The 18,861-nt window shown below is 55.5% G+C and overlaps 1 protein-coding gene across 1 annotated transcript in view; it reads right to left on the bottom strand.

Annotated features, from left to right (window-relative positions):
- Window positions 1–927: 927 nt before the first annotated feature.
- LOC134624020 (mucin-2-like) overlaps window positions 928–18,861 on the bottom strand; it is a 29,368-nt gene continuing 11,434 nt past the window's right edge. Inside the window, exons 2-17 of the mRNA XM_065470249.1 lie at window positions 16,530–17,125; window positions 14,210–16,210; window positions 12,869–13,096; window positions 10,477–12,115; window positions 9,948–10,408; window positions 8,586–9,871; window positions 8,466–8,470; window positions 8,148–8,368; window positions 6,690–8,003; window positions 5,809–6,472; window positions 4,663–5,460; window positions 4,206–4,606; window positions 2,736–4,021; window positions 1,902–1,966; window positions 1,663–1,811; window positions 928–938 (exon numbers count right to left, since the gene is read on the bottom strand). Of these exons, the coding sequence (XP_065326321.1) occupies window positions 928–938; window positions 1,663–1,811; window positions 1,902–1,966; window positions 2,736–4,021; window positions 4,206–4,606; window positions 4,663–5,460; window positions 5,809–6,472; window positions 6,690–8,003; window positions 8,148–8,368; window positions 8,466–8,470; window positions 8,586–9,871; window positions 9,948–10,408; window positions 10,477–12,115; window positions 12,869–13,096; window positions 14,210–16,210; window positions 16,530–17,125 (11,125 nt within the window). The remainder of the gene's footprint in view (window positions 939–1,662; window positions 1,812–1,901; window positions 1,967–2,735; window positions 4,022–4,205; window positions 4,607–4,662; window positions 5,461–5,808; window positions 6,473–6,689; window positions 8,004–8,147; window positions 8,369–8,465; window positions 8,471–8,585; window positions 9,872–9,947; window positions 10,409–10,476; window positions 12,116–12,868; window positions 13,097–14,209; window positions 16,211–16,529; window positions 17,126–18,861) is intronic.

The raw sequence follows: 18,861 nt of genomic DNA on the forward strand, positions 1-18,861 counted from the left end.
CAAGTTGAGTCTTTACATTAGATTCAATCACAGAAGTCCACCTTTATACAGTCTAGGTGTTGAAAACTAGCCATGACATCTGTTCTCATAGCTTGGTGAATTCAACTGGCTAAATCCACAAAGAAAAGCAGCACAGGTCAGATGATCAGGACTGAGCCGAGCAGCATGGAACTGAAAAGCTACCGATCTAAATCACTATAACTCAAACATGCAATCTTCCATAACGCTGCCTGTGTAGCCCCTTTGTATCAATGTGGTGCCAAAACCCAGGCTTGGCATGACAGATCATTTGACTAGAGTGCACAGGGCAGTGCCCTTACACACCATTTCTGCAAATAATGAGATGCAGATGCACATGCACAGCAGATGAACATGTTTCAGGTAATCTTCCAAGTTGGCATCTCGAAAAAGATACTGACTGAGTAGGGCACATTATTTATGTCTTACTCTTTAAAGAAGCTGTACAGGTGACTAGGCATCAAGACTCTTCTGACTCTAGGGTTTAGTCAGAAATTGTATACCTTTAGGTTATTTCAACCTTATCTTTACCTACTCAAACAGCAAAACATCACAGGAGACAGTGTAAATTTCTTATACATTCTATATTCTGGTTATTGTGACTTTCTTACAGAAAATGTAAAAATTAAAATACATTTCACAGAATATAAATCTTTTTATAAACATACAATTGGTATAAATAAGAAAAGTGCCAGTGCTTTTTTTTGGGGTGGGGGGGGGAAGAGAGACCACATGTAGATCCACTCTTTGCACTTTATTATACATTTTTTGTGATATATATACTGTGTATGCTCTATATGAAGGGAGACCCAAAACATTTAATTTACAAGCATTTAAGAAATATAAGAAGAGCTGATGGGGATAATGTTGTTACAAAGTTAAGAAGTTGTTTCTATATATTTTTAATGTTTAGTCTTTTTCTGTATAAAAGAGGAACAGTTAACAGACATGTAGGCAGAGACACACTTAAAAGCAAGAGGGTCTTTGTAGGGTCTTTACCTTAACAATTTAAAGCACCTCGAGGTGACTGTTAGTGTGGTTTGGTGCCATATAAATAAACTTGAATTGAATTAAACTGAACAGCATAAACTACTAAGCCTCTAAGATAAAGCACCCATTTTGTTTTATCTTTTGCCTGTGTGTCGTTAGTTCAGTTTTTCTATTTATAATTCAATTAACCGCATGCATAAAAGAAGTCTGTGTCATTCTGTTCACTGCAGGGTCATTCCCACCAAGAAATATTTTCATATTGACAAACATAGCAATTCTACTCTTTCCGATGTGTCCAATAAATAAAGAGCTGCAGTGAAAGAGATCATCTGCTGCTTGTCTTTCACATGAAAACCAGCACAGATGCTATTGCTGGCTTGATAGAAGCCATAACAGCAGCACCAGGGGGAAAACAGTGCTGGAATTAATATTGTGGCATACTCCACTTGAAGCTGTAGTTGCAGTAGTTGTAGATGTTGTTACAATAGCTTTAGTAGTTGATGTAGTAGTTGTTGCACTAGGTGTAGTTGTTGGTACAACAGTTGTAGTAGTTGATGCAGCAGCTGTGGTAGAAAAAATGTACAAAACATTTTTAACCAAGTCACTCTAAAACATTTGAGACTTTTTGATCAAACATAACGAAATGTTACTCACCTGTGTCATTGACAGCGATGGAGGCCCTTTCAATGTCAAAGCCTGTAACGTTTGAGGCTGTACTGTTCAAAACATTTCCAATCTCAGTGTTGTTTGGTACAGATGTGTTTACAAACTGAAGTTCTATCGTGTTGATGACTGATCCCTGCCTGTAAATGCAGAGACAAAAATTATAGATTGGAATATTTAGGGCTTTAGGTGAGTGCTCTTTACATTATATGTCAAAATACTGAAATTACCTGAAGCTCACAACATTCAAGGAGACAAAAGAAGAAGGGAACGCCAATCTGTAAGGAGGTTCAATCTGCAGACACAAAGGAGAATTTTCTTAAAATTCAAGCTCAAAACCATCCTGCTGTGAGGCAACAGCGATAACTCACTAACTAAAAAAACTGGGGAAAACTTCCACAGATTTTAAATTGATGCAGTTTAATTACTTTATACAGTGTTATCGTAAGTATATTATCCATCTTCTAGTGAGAGAAATGCAGTGCTTTTTGTCATGAATATGTCCCGTAAAGTCAGGTTCAATGCATGAGTTGGAGATGAGAAAGACAGTAGACAAGCGAAAGAAAGAGAATCTGTATCTGTATTTGTTAAAGTGAAAAGGTTTGTTCAAATATGAAGTGAGAACCAACATCTTAAGAGCTTGTCTCCTTTGAGACAAGAATAAACATCCAGCAATAATACTGACTTAAAGTGCTTTGCCACAAGTACAAAAGACTGCGGATCAATAGCTCAAAAGCACATGTGTAAATCTTGGGACAAAGTGTTCCAATGTTTTTAACAGTGCAAGCAAAGCTCCAAAAGTTGATTCTGTTCATCTGGATGTAGCGTTTTGGATGAGTGACGAAACGTTTCTCCCACAAAACGCTACATCCAGATGAACAGAATCAACTTTTGGAGATTTACTTACCTGGATGATTGAGCATTCATCAAAATGCAAGCAAAGATTCTATAGTTGACTTGTTCCTGCTGTAATTCAGTGAAATGCTGTATTGAGCATTTAGTACTTTAATGGCTGTTCTTTAGACACATCGTTCATTCTACTTTCCACAAAGTAAAACACTTACCTGTGCCTTTATAGATGCAGCTCGCGTTTTGAAAGCTTCAGATGATGAATTCAACAAGTCAGTTGTAAAATTGCTTTGAATGGATCTGAATACAACAAATATGGGGGTGGTGGAGGACGTCGCTGACGTGGAGGTCAGGGCTAAGGTGGTGGTGGCAACTGTAATTGAGGTAGTGGCGGGGGCCGAGGTGGTGGTAGAAGCCGTAGTTGATGTAGTGACTGGGGCTGTGGTGGTGGTGGCAGCTGTGGATGTCGTGGCTGCCGTCGTTGATGCAGTTGTTGGGGCTGTGGTGGTAGTGGCTGTCGTCGTTGTTGTTGTGGTTGGGGCTGTGGTGGTGGTGGCTGCCGTCGCTGATGTAGCGGCTAGGGCTGTGGTGGTGGTGGCTGCCGTCGTTGTTGTAGTTGTTGGGGCTGTGGTGGTGCTGGCAGCAGTCGTTGTTGTAGTTGTTGGGGTTGTGGTGGTGGTGGCTGCCGTCGTTGTTGTAGTGGTTGGGGCTGTGGTGGTCGTTGCTGCCGTGGTGGTGGTGGAAGCCGTCGTTGTTGTAGACGCTGGGGCTGTGGTGGTGGTGGCAGCCGTCGTTGTTGTAGTTGTTAGGGCTGTGGTTGTGGTGGCAGCTGTCCTTGTTGTAGTGGCTGGGGCTGTGGTGGTGGTGGCTGCTGTGGTGGTGGCAGCCGTCGTTGTTGTTGTGGTTGGGGCTGTGGTGGTAGTGGCTGCCGTCGTTGTAGTGGCTGGTGCTGTGGTGGTGGTGGAAGTTGTAGTGGTAGTGGCAGCCGTCGTTGTTGTAGTCATTGGGGTTGTGGTGGTCGTCGCTGCAGTCGTTGTTGTTGTGGCTGTCGTGGTGGTGGCTGCCGTCGTTGTTGTAGTTGTAGGGGCTGTGGTTGTGGTTGTGGTTGCAGCCGTCGTTGTTGTAGTGGCTAGGGCTGTGGTGGTGGTGGCAGCCGTGGTGGTGGTGGCAGCAGTCGTTGTTGTGGCTGGGGTTGTGGTGGTCGTGGCTACTGTCGTTGTTGTAGTGGCTGGGGCTGTGGTGATGGTGACTGCTGTCGTTGTTGTATTGGCTGGGGCTGTGGTGGTGGCTGCTGTGGTGGTGGTGGGAGCAGTCGTTGTTGTAGTGGCTGGGCTTGTGGTGGAGATGGCTGCTGTCGTTGTTGCAGTGGCAGGGGCTGTGGTGGTGATGGCTGCCGTCGTTGTTGTAATGACTGGGGCTGTGGTGCTGGTGGCTGCTGTCGTTGTTGTAGTGGAAGGGGCTTTGGTTGTGGTGGCAGCCGTCGTTGTTGTAGTGGCTGGGGCTGTGGTGGTGGTGGCAGCCGTCGTTGTTGTAGTGGCTGGGGCTGTGGTGGTGGTGGCTGCCGTCGTTGTTGTAGTTGCTGGGGCTGTGGTTGTGGTGGCAGCCGTCGTTGTTGTAGTTGCTGGGGCTGTGGTGGTGGTGGTAGCCGTCGTTGTTGTAGTTGTTGGGGCTGTGGTGGTGGTGGCAGCGGTCGTTGTTGTAGTGGCTGGGGCTGTGGTGGCGGTGGCAGTTGTTGTTGTTGTTGTGGCTGCCGTTGTTGATGTAGTTGCTGGAGCTGTGGTGGTGGTGGGAGCCGTCGTTGTTGTAGTGACTGGGGCTGTGGTGGTGGTGGCTGCCGTCGTTGTTGCAGTGGCTGGGGCTGTGGTTGTGGTGGCAGCCGTCGTTGTTGTAGTTGCTGGGGCTGTGGTTGTGGTGGCAGCCGTCTTTGTTGTAGTTGCTGGGGCTGTGGCGGTGGTGGGAGCCGTCGTTGTTGTAGTTGCTGGGGCTGTGGTGGTGGTGGGAGCCGTCGTTGTTGTAGTGACTGGGGCTGTGGTGGTGGTGGCTGCTGTGGTGGTTGCTGCAGCTGTCGTTGTTGTAGTTGCTGGGGCTGTGGTGGTGGTGGGAGCTGTCGTTGTTGTGGGTGCTGGGGCTGTGGTGGCAGACGTCGTTGTTGTAATGACAGCGGATGTGGTTGTTGTGGCAGCCGTCGTTGTTGTAGTTGCTGGGGCTGTGGCGGTTGTGGTAGCCGTCGTTGTTGTAGTTGTTGGGGCTGTGGTGGTGGTGGCAGCTGTCATTGTTGTAGTTGTTGGGGCTGTGGTGGTGGTGGCAGCCGTCGTTGTTGTAGTGGCTGGGGCTGTGGTGGTTGTGGCTGCTGAAGTGGTGGTGGTAGGAGCTGTCGTTGTTGTAGTGGCTGGGGCTGTGGTGGTGGTGGGAGCTGTCGTTGTTGTAGTTGCTGGGGCTGTGGTGGTGGTGGGAGCCTTCGTTGTTGTAGTTGCTGGGGCTGTGGCGGTGGTGGTAGCCGTCGTTGTTGTAGTTGTTGGGGCTGTGGTGGTGGTGGCAGCCGTTGTTGTTGTAGTGGCTGGGGCTGTGGTGGTTGTGGCTGCTGAAGTGGTGGTGGTAGGAGCTGTCGTTGTTGTAGTGGCTGGGGCTGTGGTGGTGGTGGGAGCTGTCGTTGTTGTAGTTGCTGGGGCTGTGGTGGCAGCCGTCGTTGTTGTAGTGACTGGGGCTGTGGTGGTGGTGGCTGCTGTGGTGGTGGTGGTAGCTGTCGTTGTTGTAGTTGTTGGGGCTGTGGTGGTGGTGGGAGCCGTCGTTGTTGTAGTGACTGGGGCTGTGGTGGTGGTGGGAGCCGTCGTTGTTGTAGTTGCTGGGGCTGTGGTGGTGGTGGCAGCCGTCCTTGTTGTAGTGACTGGGGCTGTGGTGGTGGTGGCTGTGGTGGTGGTTGTTGCAGCTGTCGTTGTTGTAGTTGCTGGGGCTGTGATGGTGGTTGGAGCTGTCGTTGTTGTAGTTGCTGGGGCTGTGGTGGCAGCCGTCGTTGTTGTAGTTGCTGGGGCGGTGGTGTGAGCCGTCGTTGTTGTAGTTGCTGGGGCTGTGGTGGTGGTGGGAGCCGTCGTTGTTGTAGTTGCTGGGGCTGTGGTGGTGGTGGCAGCCGTCGTTGTTGTAGTGACTGGGGCTGTGGTGGTGGTGGCTGTGGTGGTGGTTGTTGCAGCTGTCGTTGTTGTAGTTGCTGGGGCTGTGGTGGTGGTGGGAGCTGTCGTTATTGTGGGTGCTGGGGCTGTGGTGGCAGCCGTCGTTGTTGTAATGACAGGGGATGTGGTTGTGGTGGCAGCCGTCGTTGTTGTAGTTGCTGGGGCTGTGGCGGTGGTAGTAGCCGTCGTTGTTGTAGTTGTTGGGGCTGTGGTGGTGGTGGTAGCCGTCGTTGTTGTAGTTGTTGGGGCTGTGGTGGTGGTGGCAGCCGTCGTTGTTGTAGTGGCTGGGGCTGTGGTGGTTGTGGCTGCTGAAGTGGTGGTGGTAGGAGCTGTCGTTGTTGTAGTGGCTGGGGCTGTGGTGGTGGTGGGAGCTGTCGTTGTTGTAGTGGCTGGGGCTGTGGTGGCGGTGGGAGCTGTCGTTGTTGTAGTTGCTGGGGCTGTGATGGTGGTGGGAGCTGTCGTTGTTGTAGTTGCTGGGGCTGTGGTGGCAGCCGTCGTTGTTGTAATGACAGGGGATGTGGTTGTGGTGGCAGTCGTCGTTGTTGTAGTTGCTGGGGCTGTGGCGGTGGTAGTAGCCGTCGTTGTTGTAGTTGTTGGGGCTGTGGTGGTGGTGGTAGCCGTCGTTGTTGTAGTTGTTGGGGCTGTGGTGGTGGTGGCAGCCGTTGTTGTTGTAGTGGCTGGGGCTGTGGTGGTTGTGGCTGCTGAAGTGGTGGTGGTAGGAGCTGTTGTTGTTGTAGTGGCTGGGGCTGTGGTGGTGGTGGGAGCTGTCGTTGTTGTAGTTGCTGGGGCTGTGGTGGCAGCCGTCGTTGTTGTAGTGACTGGGGCTGTGGTGGTGGTGGCTGCTGTGGTGGTGGTGGTAGCTGTCGTTGTTGTAGTTGTTGGGGCTGTGGTGGTGGTGGGAGCCGTCGTTGTTGTAGTGACTGGGGCTGTGGTGGTGGTGGGAGCCGTCGTTGTTGTAGTTGCTGGGGCTGTGGTGGTGGTGGCAGCCGTCGTTGTTGTAGTGACTGGGGCTGTGGTGGTGGTGGCTGTGGTGGTGGTTGTTGCAGCTGTCGTTGTTGTAGTTGCTGGGGCTGTGATGGTGGTGGGAGCTGTCGTTGTTGTAGTTGCTGGGGCTGTGGTGGCAGCCGTCGTTGTTGTAATGACTGGGGCTGTGGTTGTGGTGGCAGCCGTCGCTGTTGTAGTTGCTGGGGCGGTGGTGGGAGCCGTCGTTGTTGTAGTTGCTGGGGCTGTGGTGGTGGTGGGAGCCGTCGTTGTTGTAGTTGCTGGGGCTGTGGTGGTGGTGGCAGCCGTCGTTGTTGTAGTGACTGGGGCTGTGGTGGTGGTGGCTGTGGTGGTGGTGGGAGCTGTCGTTGTTGTGGGTGCTGGGGCTGTGGTGGCAGCCGTCGTTGTTGTAATGACAGGGGATGTGGTTGTGGTGGCAGCCGTCGTTGTTGTAGTTGCTGGGGCTGTGGCGGTGGTAGTAGCCGTCGTTGTTGTAGTTGCTGGGGCTGTGGTGGTGGTGGGAGCCGTCGTTGTTGTAGTTGCTGGGGCTGTGGTGGTGGTGGCAGCCGTCGTTGTTGTAGTTGCTGGGGCTGTGGCGGTGGTGGTAGCCGTCGTTGTTGTGGTTGCTGGGGCTGTGGTGGTGGTGGGAGCCGTCGTTGTTGTAGTGACTGGGGCTGTGGTGGTGGTGGCTGCTGTGGTGGTGGTGGTGGGAGCTGTCGTTGTTGTAATGACTGGGGCTGTGGTTGTGGTGGCAGCCGTCGTTGTTGTAGTTGCTGGGGCTGTGGCGGTTGTGGTAGCCGTCGTTGTTGTAGTTGTTGGGGCTGTGGTGGTGGTGGCAGCTGTCGTTGTTGTATTTGTTGGGGCTGTGGTGGTGGTGGCAGCCGTCGTTGTTGTAGTGGCTGGGGCTGTGGTGGTTGTGGCTGCTGAAGTGGTGGTGGTAGGAGCTGTCGTTGTTGTAGTGGCTGGGGCTGTGGTGGTGGTGGGAGCTGTCGTTGTTGTAGTTGCTGGGGCTGTGGTGGTGGTGGGAGCCTTCGTTGTTGTAGTTGCTGGGGCTGTGGCGGTGGTGGTAGCCGTCGTTGTTGTAGTTGTTGGGGCTGTGGTGGTGGTGGCAGCCGTTGTTGTTGTAGTGGCTGGGGCTGTGGTGGTTGTGGCTGCTGAAGTGGTGGTGGTAGGAGCTGTCGTTGTTGTAGTGGCTGGGGCTGTGGTGGTGGTGGGAGCTGTCGTTGTTGTAGTTGCTGGGGCTGTGGTGGCAGCCGTCGTTGTTGTAGTGACTGGGACTGTGGTGGTGGTGGCTGCTGTGGTGGTGGTGGTAGCTGGGGCTGTGGTGGTGGTGGGAGCCTTCGTTGTTGTAGTTGTTGGGGCTGTGGTGGTGGTGGGAGCCGTCGTTGTTGTAGTGACTGGGGCTGTGGTGGTGGTGGGAGCCGTCGTTGTTGTAGTTGCTGGGGCTGTGGTGGTGGTGGCAGCCGTCGTTGTTGTAGTGACTGGGGCTGTGGTGGTGGTGGCTGTGGTGGTGGTTGTTGCAGCTGTCGTTGTTGTAGTTGCTGGGGCTGTGATGGTGGTTGGAGCTGTCGTTGTTGTAGTTGCTGGGGCTGTGGTGGCAGCCGTCGTTGTTGTAGTTGCTGGGGCGGTGGTGGGAGCCGTCGTTGTTGTAGTTGCTGGGGCTGTGGTGGTGGTGGGAGCCGTCGTTGTTGTAGTTGCTGGGGCTGTGGTGGTGGTGGCAGCCGTCGTTGTTGTAGTGACTGGGGCTGTGGTGGTGGTGGCTGTGGTGGTGGTTGTTGCAGCTGTCGTTGTTGTAGTTGCTGGGGCTGTGGTGGTGGTGGGAGCTGTCGTTATTGTGGGTGCTGGGGCTGTGGTGGCAGCCGTCGTTGTTGTAATGACAGGGGATGTGGTTGTGGTGGCAGCCGTCGTTGTTGTAGTTGCTGGGGCTGTGGCGGTGGTAGTAGCCGTCGTTGTTGTAGTTGTTGGGGCTGTGGTGGTGGTGGTAGCCGTCGTTGTTGTAGTTGTTGGGGCTGTGGTGGTGGTGGCAGCCGTTGTTGTTGTAGTGGCTGGGGCTGTGGTGGTTGTGGCTGCTGAAGTGGTGGTGGTAGGAGCTGTCGTTGTTGTAGTGGCTGGGGCTGTGGTGGTGGTGGGAGCTGTCGTTGTTGTAGTGGCTGGGGCTGTGGTGGCGGTGGGAGCTGTCGTTGTTGTAGTTGCTGGGGCTGTGGTGGTGGTGGGAGCCGTCGTTGTTGTAGTGGCTGGGGCTGTGGTGGTTGTGGCTGCTGAAGTGGTGGTGGTAGGAGCTGTCGTTGTTGTAATGACTGGGGCTGTGGTTGTGGTGGCAGCCGTCGCTGTTGTAGTTGCTGGGGCGGTGGTGGGAGCCGTCGTTGTTGTAGTTGCTGGGGCTGTGGTGGTGGTAGGAGCTGTTGTTGTTGTAGTGGCTGGGGCTGTGGTGGTGGTGGGAGCTGTCGTTGTTGTAGTTGCTGGGGCTGTGGTGGCAGCCGTCGTTGTTGTAGTGACTGGGGCTGTGGTGGTGGTGGCTGCTGTGGTGGTGGTGGTAGCTGTCGTTGTTGTAGTTGTTGGGGCTGTGGTGGTGGTGGGAGCCGTCGTTGTTGTAGTGACTGGGGCTGTGGTGGTGGTGGGAGCCGTCGTTGTTGTAGTTGCTGGGGCTGTGGTGGTGGTGGCAGCCGTCGTTGTTGTAGTGACTGGGGCTGTGGTGGTGGTGGCTGTGGTGGTGGCTGTTGCAGCTGTCGTTGTTGTAGTTGCTGGGGCTGTGATGGTGGTGGGAGCTGTCGTTGTTGTAGTTGCTGGGGCTGTGGTGGCAGCCGTCGTTGTTGTAATGACTGGGGCTGTGGTTGTGGTGGCAGCCGTCGCTGTTGTAGTTGCTGGGGCGGTGGTGGGAGCCGTCGTTGTTGTAGTTGCTGGGGCTGTGGTGGTGGTGGGAGCCGTCGTTGTTGTAGTTGCTGGGGCTGTGGTGGTGGTGGCAGCCGTCGTTGTTGTAGTGACTGGGGCTGTGGTGGTGGTGGCTGTGGTGGTGGTGGGAGCTGTCGTTGTTGTGGGTGCTGGGGCTGTGGTGGCAGCCGTCGTTGTTGTAATGACAGGGGATGTGGTTGTGGTGGCAGCCGTCGTTGTTGTAGTTGCTGGGGCTGTGGCGGTGGTAGTAGCCGTCGTTGTTGTAGTTGCTGGGGCTGTGGTGGTGGTGGGAGCCGTCGTTGTTGTAGTTGCTGGGGCTGTGGTGGTGGTGGCAGCCGTCGTTGTTGTAGTGACTGGGGCTGTGGTGGTGGTGGCTGTGGTGGTGGTTGTTGCAGCTGTCGTTGTTGTAGTTGCTGGGGCTGTGGTGGTGGTGGGAGCTGTCGTTATTGTGGGTGCTGGGGCTGTGGTGGCAGCCGTCGTTGTTGTAATGACAGGGGATGTGGTTGTGGTGGCAGCCGTCGTTGTTGTAGTTGCTGGGGCTGTGGCGGTGGTAGTAGCCGTCGTTGTTGTAGTTGTTGGGGCTGTGGCGGTGGTGGTAGCCGTCGTTGTTGTAGTTGTTGGGGCTGTGGTGGTGGTGGCAGCCGTTGTTGTTGTAGTGGCTGGGGCTGTGGTGGTTGTGGCTGCTGAAGTGGTGGTGGTAGGAGCTGTCGTTGTTGTAGTGGCTGGGGCTGTGGTGGTGGTGGGAGCTGTCGTTGTTGTAGTGGCTGGGGCTGTGGTGGCGGTGGGAGCTGTCGTTGTTGTAGTTGCTGGGGCTGTGATGGTGGTGGGAGCTGTCGTTGTTGTAGTTGCTGGGGCTGTGGTGGCAGTCGTCGTTGTTGTAATGACAGGGGATGTGGTTGTGGTGGCAGCCGTCGTTGTTGTAGTTGCTGGGGCTGTGGCGGTGGTAGTAGCCGTCGTTGTTGTAGTTGTTGGGGCTGTGGTGGTGGTGGTAGCCGTCGTTGTTGTAGTTGTTGGGGCTGTGGTGGTGGTGGCAGCCGTTGTTGTTGTAGTGGCTGGGGCTGTGGTGGTTGTGGCTGCTGAAGTGGTGGTGGTAGGAGCTGTTGTTGTTGTAGTGGCTGGGGCTGTGGTGGTGGTGGGAGCTGTCGTTGTTGTAGTTGCTGGGGCTGTGGTGGCAGCCGTCGTTGTTGTAGTGACTGGGGCTGTGGTGGTGGTGGCTGCTGTGGTGGTGGTGGTAGCTGTCGTTGTTGTAGTTGTTGGGGCTGTGGTGGTGGTGGGAGCCGTCGTTGTTGTAGTGACTGGGGCTGTGGTGGTGGTGGGAGCCGTCGTTGTTGTAGTTGCTGGGGCTGTGGTGGTGGTGGCAGCCGTCGTTGTTGTAGTGACTGGGGCTGTGGTGGTGGTGGCTGTGGTGGTGGTTGTTGCAGCTGTCGTTGTTGTAGTTGCTGGGGCTGTGATGGTGGTGGGAGCTGTCGTTGTTGTAGTTGCTGGGGCTGTGGTGGCAGCCGTCGTTGTTGTAATGACTGGGGCTGTGGTTGTGGTGGCAGCCGTCGCTGTTGTAGTTGCTGGGGCGGTGGTGGGAGCCGTCGTTGTTGTAGTTGCTGGGGCTGTGGTGGTGGTGGGAGCCGTCGTTGTTGTAGTTGCTGGGGCTGTGGTGGTGGTGGCAGCCGTCGTTGTTGTAGTGACTGGGGCTGTGGTGGTGGTGGCTGTGGTGGTGGTGGGAGCTGTCGTTGTTGTGGGTGCTGGGGCTGTGGTGGCAGCCGTCGTTGTTGTAATGACAGGGGATGTGGTTGTGGTGGCAGCCGTCGTTGTTGTAGTTGCTGGGGCTGTGGCGGTGGTAGTAGCCGTCGTTGTTGTAGTTGCTGGGGCTGTGGTGGTGGTGGGAGCCGTCGTTGTTGTAGTTGCTGGGGCTGTGGTGGTGGTGGCAGCCGTCGTTGTTGTAGTTGCTGGGGCTGTGGCGGTGGTGGTAGCCGTCGTTGTTGTGGTTGCTGGGGCTGTGGTGGTGGTGGGAGCCGTCGTTGTTGTAGTGACTGGGGCTGTGGTGGTGGTGGCTGCAGTGGTGGTGGTGGTGGGAGCTGTCGTTGTTGTAATGACTGGGGCTGTGGTTGTGGTGGCAGCCGTCGTTGTTGTAGTTGCTGGGGCTGTGGCGGTGGTGGTAGTCGTCATTGTTGTGGTTGCTGGGGCTGTGGTGGTTGTGGCTGCTGTGGTGGTGGTGGTAGGGGCTGTCGTTGTTGTAGTGACTGGGGTTGTGGTGGTGGTGGCTGCTGTGGTGGTATCCGTCGTTGTTGTAGTGGCTGGGGCTGTGGTGGTGGTGGCAGCCGTCGTTGTTGCAGTTGCTGGGGCTGTGGTGGTGGTGGAAGCTGTTGTTGTTGTCGTTGTGGCTGACGTTGTTGTTGTAGTGGCTGGGGCTGTGGTGGTGGTGGCAGCCGTCGTTGTTGTAGTGGCTGGGGCTGTGGTGGTTGTGGCTGCTGTGGTGGTGGTGGTAGGGGCTGTCGTTGTTGTAGTGACTGGGGTTGTGGTGGTGGTGGCTGCTGTGGTGGTTGTTGTAGCCGTCGTTGTTGTAGTTGCTGGGTCTGTGGTAGTGTTGGGAGCTGTCGTTGTTGTAGTTGCTGGGGCTGTGGTTGTGGTGGCAGCCGTCGTTGTTGTAGTTGCTGGGGCTGTGGTGGTGGTGGGAGCCGTCGTTGTTGTAGTGACTGGGGCTGTGGTGGTGGTGGCAGCTGTAGTGGTTGTTGCAGCTGTCGTTGTTGTAGTTGCTGGGGCTGTGGTGGTGGTGGGAGCTGTCGTTGTTGTGGGTGCTGGGGCTGTGGTGGCAGCCGTCGTTGTTGTAATGACAGGGGATGTGGTTGTGGTGGCAGCCGTCGTTGTTGTAGTTGCTGGGGCTGTGGCGGTGGTGGTAGCCGTCGTTGTTGTAGTTGCTGGGGCTGTGGTGGTGGTGGGAGCCGTCGTTGTTGTAGTTGCTGGGGCTGTGGTGGTGGTGGCAGCCGTCGTTGTTGTAGTGGCAGTGGCTGTGGTGGTTGTGGCCGCTGTGGTGGTGGTGGTGGGAGCTGTCGTTGTTGTAATGACTGGGGCTGTGGTTGTGGTGGCAGCCGTCGTTGTTGTAGTTGCTGGGGCTGTGGCGGTGGTGGTAGCCGTCGTTGTTGTGGGTGCTGCGGCTGTGGTGGTGGTGGGAGCCTTCGTTGTTGTAGTTGCTGGGGCTGTGGTGGTGGTGGCTGCCGTCGTTGGTGTAGTGGCTGGGTCTGTGGTGGTGGTGGCTGCTGTTGGTGTTGTTGTGGCTGCTGTTGTTGCTGTAGTTGCTGGGGCTGTGGCGGTGGTGGGAGCCGTCGTTGTTGCAGTTGCTGGGGCTGTGGTGGTGGTGGAAGCTGTTGTTGTTGTCGTTGTGGCTGACGTTGTTGTTGTAGTGGCTGGGGCTGTGGTGGTGGTGGCAGCCGTCGTTGTTGTAGTGGCTGGGGCTGTGGTGGTTGTGGCTGCTGTGGTGGTGGTGGTAGGGGCTGTCGTTGTTGTAGTGGCTGGGGCTGTGGTGGTGGTGGCAGTTGTTGTTGTTGTTGTGGCTGCCGTTGTTGATGTAGTTGCTGGGGCTGTGGTGGTGGTGGGAGCCGTCGTTGTTGTAGTGACTGGGGCTGTGGTGGTGGTGGCTGCTGTGGAGGTTGTTGTAGCCGTCGTTGTTGTAGTTGCTGGGTCTGTGGTAGTGGTGGGAGCTGTCGTTGTTGTAGTTGCTGGGGCTGTGGTTGTGGTGGCAGCCGTCGTTGTTGTAGTTGCTGGGGCTGTGGTGGTGGTGGGAGCCGTCGTTGTCGTAGTGACTGGGGCTGTGGTGGTGGTGGCTGCTGTGGTGGTTGTTGCAGCTGTCGTTGTTGTAGTTGCTGGGGCTGTGGTGGTGGTGGGAGCTGTCGTTGTTGTGGGTGCTGGGGCTGTGGTGGCAGCCGTCGTTGTTGTAATGACAGGGGATGTGGTTGTGGTGGCAGCCGTCGTTGTTGTAGTTGCTGGGGCTGTGGCGGTGGTGGGAGCCGTCGTTGTTGTAGTTGCTGGGGCTGTGGTGGTGGTGGAAGCTGTTGTTGTTGTCGTTGTGGCTGACGTTGTTGTTGTAGTGGCTGGGGCTGTGGTGGTGGTGGCAGCCGACGTTGTTGTAATGAGTGGGGATGTGGTTGTGGTGGCAGCCGTCGTTGTTGTAGTTGCAGGGGCTGTGGCGGTGGTGGTAGCCGTCGTTGTTGTAGTTGCTGGGGCTGTGGCTGTGGTGGGAGCCGTCGTTGTTGTAGTTGCTGGGGCTGTGGTGGTGGTGGAAGCCGTTGTTGTTGTCGTTGTGGCTGACGTTGTTGTTGTAGTGACTGGGGCTGTGGTGGTGGTGGCAGCCGTCGTTGTTGTAGTGGCAGGGGCTGTGGTGGTTGTGGCTGCTGTGGTGGTGGTGGTGGGAGCTGTCGTTGTTGTAATGACTGGGGCTGTGGTTGTGGTGGCAGCCGTTGTTGTTGTAGTTGCTGGGGCTGTGGCGGTGGTGGTAGCCGTCGTTGTTGTAGTTGCTGGGGCTGTGGTGGTGGTGGGAGCCGTCATTGTTGTAATGACTGGGGCTGTGGTGGTCGTGGCTGCTGTGGTGGTGGTGGCAGCTGTCGTTGTTGTAGTGGCTGGGGCTGTGGTGGTGGTGGCTTCCGTCGTTGTTGTAATGACTGGGGCTGTGGTGGTGGTGGCTGCTGTGGTGGTGGTGGTAGCTGTCGTTGTTGTAGTGGCTGGGGCTGTGGTGGTGGTGGCAGCTGTTGTTGTTGTTGTGGCTGCCGTTGTTGTTGTAGTTGCTGGGGCTGTGGTGGTGGTGGTGGGAGCCGTCGTTGTTGTAGTGGTAGGGGTTGTGGTGGTTGTGGCTGCTGTGGTGGTGGTGGTGGGAGCTGTCGTTGTTGTAGTTGCTGGGGCTGTGGCGGTGGTGGTAGCCGTCGTTGTTGTAGTTGCTGGGGCTGTGGTGGTGGTGGGAGCCGTCGTTGTTGTAGTTGCTGGGGCTGTGGTGGTGGTGGCTGCCGTCGTTGTTGTAGTGGCTGGGGCTGTGGTGGTGGTGGCAGCTGTTGTTGTTGTTGTGGCTGCCGTTGTTGTTGTAGTTGCTGGGGCTGTGGTGGTGGTGGGAGCCGTCGTTGTTGTAGTTGCTGGGGCTGTGGTGGTAGTGGCTGCCGTCGTTGTTGTAGTTGCTGGGGCTGTGGTGGTGGTGGGTGCCGTCGTTGTTGTAGTGGCAGGGGCTGTGGTGGTTGTGCCTGCTGTGGTGGTGGTGGTTTGAGCTGTCGTTGTTATAATGACTGGGGCTGTGGTTGTGGTGGCAGCCGTCATTGTTGTAGTTGCTGGGGCTGTGGCGGTGGTGGTAGCCGTCGTTGTTGTGGTTGCTGGGGCTGTGGCGGTGGTGGTAGCCGTCGTTGTTGTGGTTGCTGGGGCTGTGGCGGTGGTGGGAGCCGTCGTTGTTGTAGTTGCTGGGGCTGTGGTGGTGGTGGCTGCTGTCGTTGGTGTAGTGGCTGGGTCTGTGGTGGTGGTGGCTGCTGTAGTTGTTGTTGTGGCTGCTGTTGTTGCTGTAGTGGCTGGGGCTGTGGTGGTGGTAGGAGCCGTCGTTGTTGTGGTTGCTGGGGCTGTGGTGTCAGCTGTCGTTGTTGTAGTGGCTGGGGCTGTGGTGATGGTGGCAGCCGTCATGGTTGTAGTGGCTGGGGCTGTGGTGGTGGTGGCTGCCGTCGTTGTTGTAGTGGCTGGGGCTGTGGTGGTGCTGGCTGCTGTGGTGGTGGTGGTGGGAGCTGTTGTTGTTGTTGTGGCTGCCGTTGTTGTTGTAGTTTCTGGGGCTGTGGCGGTGGTGGTAGCCGTCATTGTTGTAGTTGCTGGGGCTGTGGCGGTGGTGGTAGCCGTCGTTGTTGTAATGACTGGGGCTGTGGTGGTGGTGGCTGCTGTGGTGGTTGTTGGAGCTGTCGTTGTTGTAGTTGCTGGGGTTGTGGTAGTGGTGGGAGCTGTCGTTGTTGTGGTTACTGGGGCTGTGGTGGCAGCCGACGTTGTTGTAGTGGCTGGGGCTGTGGTGGTGGTGGCTTCCGTCGTTGTTGTAATGACTGGGGCTGTGGTGGTGGTGGCTGCTGTGGTGGTTGTTGCAGCTGTCGTTGTTGTAGTTGCTGGGGCTGTGGTAGTGGTGGGAGCTGTCGTTGTTGTGGTTGCTGCGGCTGCTGTGGCTGTGGTGGCAGCCGACGTTGTTGTAATGACTGGGGATGTGGTTGTGGTGGCAGCCGTCGTTGTTGTAGTTGCTGGGGCTGTGGCGGTGGTGGTAGCCGTCGTTGTTGTAGTTGCTGGGGCTGTGGCTGTGGTGGGAGCCGTCGTTGTTGTAGTTGCTGGGGCTGTGGTGGTGGTGGAAGCTGTTGTTGTTGTCGTTGTGGCTGACGTTGTTGTTGTAGTGGCTGGGGCTGTGGTGGTGGTGGCAGCCGTCGTTGTTGTAGTGGCAGGGGCTGCGGTGGTTGTGGCTGCTGTGGTGGTGGTGGTGGGAGCTGTCGTTGTTGTAATGACTGGGGCTGTGGTTGTGGTGGCAGCTGTCGTTGTTGTAGTTGCTGGGGCTGTGGCGGTGGTGGTAGCCGTCGTTGTTGTAGTTGCTGGGGCTGTGGCGGTGGTGGGAGCCGTCGTTGTTGTAGTTGCTGGGGCTGTGGTGGTGGTGGCTGCCGTCGTTGTTGTAGTGGCTGGGGCTGTGGTGGTGGTGGCAGCTGTTGTTGTTGTTGTGGCTGCCGTTGTTGTTGTAGTTGCTGGGGCTGTGGTGGTGGTGGCAGCCGTCGTTGTTGTAGTGGCTGGGGCTGTGGTGGTGGTGGCTTCCGTCGTTGTTGTAATGACTGGGGCTGTGGTGGTGGTGGCTGCTGTGGTGGTGGTGGTGGTAGCTGTCGTTGTTGTAGTGGCTGGGGCTGTGGTGGTGGTGGCAGCTGTTGTTGTTGTTGTGGCTGCCGTTGTTGTTGTAGTTGCTGGGGCTGTGGTGGTGGTGGTGGGAGCCGTCGTTGTTGTAGTGGCAGGGGCTGTGGTGGTTGTGGCTGCTGTGGTGGTGGTGGCTGCTGTCGTTGTTGTAGTTGCTGGGGCTGTGGCGGTGGTGGTAGCCGTCGTTGTTGTAGTTGCTGGGGCTGTGGCGGGAGCCGTCGTTGTTGTAGTTGCTGGGGCTGTGGTGGTGGTGGCAGCCGTCGTTGTTGTAGTGGCAGGGTCTGTGGTGGTGGTGGCTGCTGTAGTTGTTGTTGTGGCTGCTGTGGTTGCTGTAGTGGCTGGGGCTGTGGTGGTGGTGGGAGCCGTCGTTGTTGTAGTTGCTGGGGCTGTGGTGGTAGTGGCTGCCGTCATTGTTGTACTTGCTGGGGCTGTGGTGGTGGTGGCTGCCGTCGTTGGTGTAGTGGCTGGGTCTGTGGTCGTGGTGGCTGTTGTGGTGGTGGTGGCAGCCGTCGTTGTTGTAGTTGCTGGGGCTGTGGTGGTGGTGGCAGCCGTCATTGTTGTTGTAGTTGCTGGGGCTGTGGTGGTGGTGGCAGCCGTCGTTGTAGTTGCTGGGACTGTGGTCGTGGGCGCTGCCGTCGTTGTTGTAGTGGCAGGGGCTGTGGTGGTGGTAGCAGCCGTCGTTGTTGTTGTGGCTGGGGCTGTGGTGGTGGTGGCTGCTGTGGTGGTATCCGTCGTTGTTGTAGTGGCTGGGGCTGTGGTGGTGGTGGCAGCCGTCGTTGTTGTAGTTGCTGGGGCTGTGGTGGTGGTCGCTGCCGTCGTTGTTGTAGTGGCAGGGGCTGTGGTGGTGGTGGCATCCGTCGTTGTTGTTGTGGCTGGGGCTGTGGTGGTCGTGGCTGCTGTGGTGGTATCCGTCGTTGTTGTAGTGGCTGGGGCTGTGGCGGTGGTGGCAGCCGTCGTTGTTGTAGTTGCTGGGGCTGTGGTTGTGGTGGCTGCCGTCGTTGTTGTAGTTGCTGGGGCTGTGGTGGTGGTGGAAGCTGTTGTTGTTGTTGTGGCTGCCGTTGTTGTTGTAGTGGCTGGGGCTGTGATGGTGGTGGCTGCTATGGTCGTGGTGACATCCGTCGTTGTTGTAGTTGCTGGGGCTGTGGTGGTGGTGGCAGCCGTGGTTGTTGTAGTGGCTGGGGCTGTGGTTGTGGTGGCAGCCGTCGTTGTTGTAGTTGCTGGGGCTGTGGTTGTGGTGGCAGCCGTCGTTGTTGTAGTGGCTGGGGCTGTGGTGGTGGTGGCAGCCGTGGTTGTTGTAGTGGCTGGGGCCGTGGTGGTGGGAGCTGTCGTTGTTGTAGTTGCTGGGGCTGTGGTGGTGGTGGCTGCTATGGTCGTGGTGACATCCGTCGTTGTTGTAGTGGCTGGGGCTGTGGTGGTGGTGGCAGCCGTCGTTGTTGTAGTGGCTGGGGCTGTGGTCGTAGTGTCCGCCGTTGTTGTTGTAGTTGCTGGGGCTGTGGTAGTGGTGGCTGCCGTCGTTGTTGTTGTGGCTGGGGCTGTGGTGGTGGTGGCTGCTGTTGTTGTTGTAGTGGCTGGTGCTGTGGTGGTGGTGGCAGCTGTGGTGGTAGTGGCTGCCGTCGTTGTTGTTGTGTCTGGGGCTGTGGTGGTGGTGGCAGCCGTCGTTGTTGTAGTGGCTGGGGCTGTGGTGGTGGTGGTGTCAGCCGTCGTTGTGGTTGGGCCTGTGGTTGTAGTGACAGCATTTACATGTAGTCATACAAATTTAAATTAATCTATTCTGAGTCACTATTCCCAGATCAGTCCGTAATATGTTTATGTCTTCCCAATTCAATTATCATGTCATGAAATCATTGCAACAGTTAACACAAGAAGTTTTAGCAATGCTTGTGTTTCATATAAATTGCCCACTCAAGTAATCTAAGATAACCTGTAGATCTAAATCATTTGTACAGTAGAACCAATACTGCTGTTAAAAATGAGTGAATGCTGACCCAAAGCCAGCAGCCACACCCTGTGCTTCAACACGTAACAACAGCAGCCATGCGCACTCAGGCCTTTCCATGTTTTTTCAGTAGAATTACTGTGGCAATTGTTTTGAAGTCTCTTTGTGTTGCTTTTTATTTTTGTTTTGTCATATTGGTTTTGTGTTTATACATAAATAATAAGAGATCATACGTGTTCTCATTAGGATAAGGATTTGGTTGTTGTGTGGGAACATCGCCTATAGTTTTATATTGTTAAATGTTATGTTACAATGTGTTTTAAGTCATTTTACAGAGAAACGCAAAAGTAATGTAAAGAGTAGTGCAACAAATACTTCCTCCTTGGAGTAATTAAGTGACATACTGCATTAAATACATTACATAATGCCTTTTAGTACTTAATATATCAAGTATGCTTTTAAGTAAAATGTTCTGTGTAATATATGTAATGCATTACT

The sequence above is a fragment of the Pelmatolapia mariae genome, linkage group LG3_W (assembly GCF_036321145.2).
Source record: "Pelmatolapia mariae isolate MD_Pm_ZW linkage group LG3_W, Pm_UMD_F_2, whole genome shotgun sequence".
Taxonomy (NCBI): Eukaryota; Metazoa; Chordata; class Actinopteri; order Cichliformes; family Cichlidae; genus Pelmatolapia; species Pelmatolapia mariae.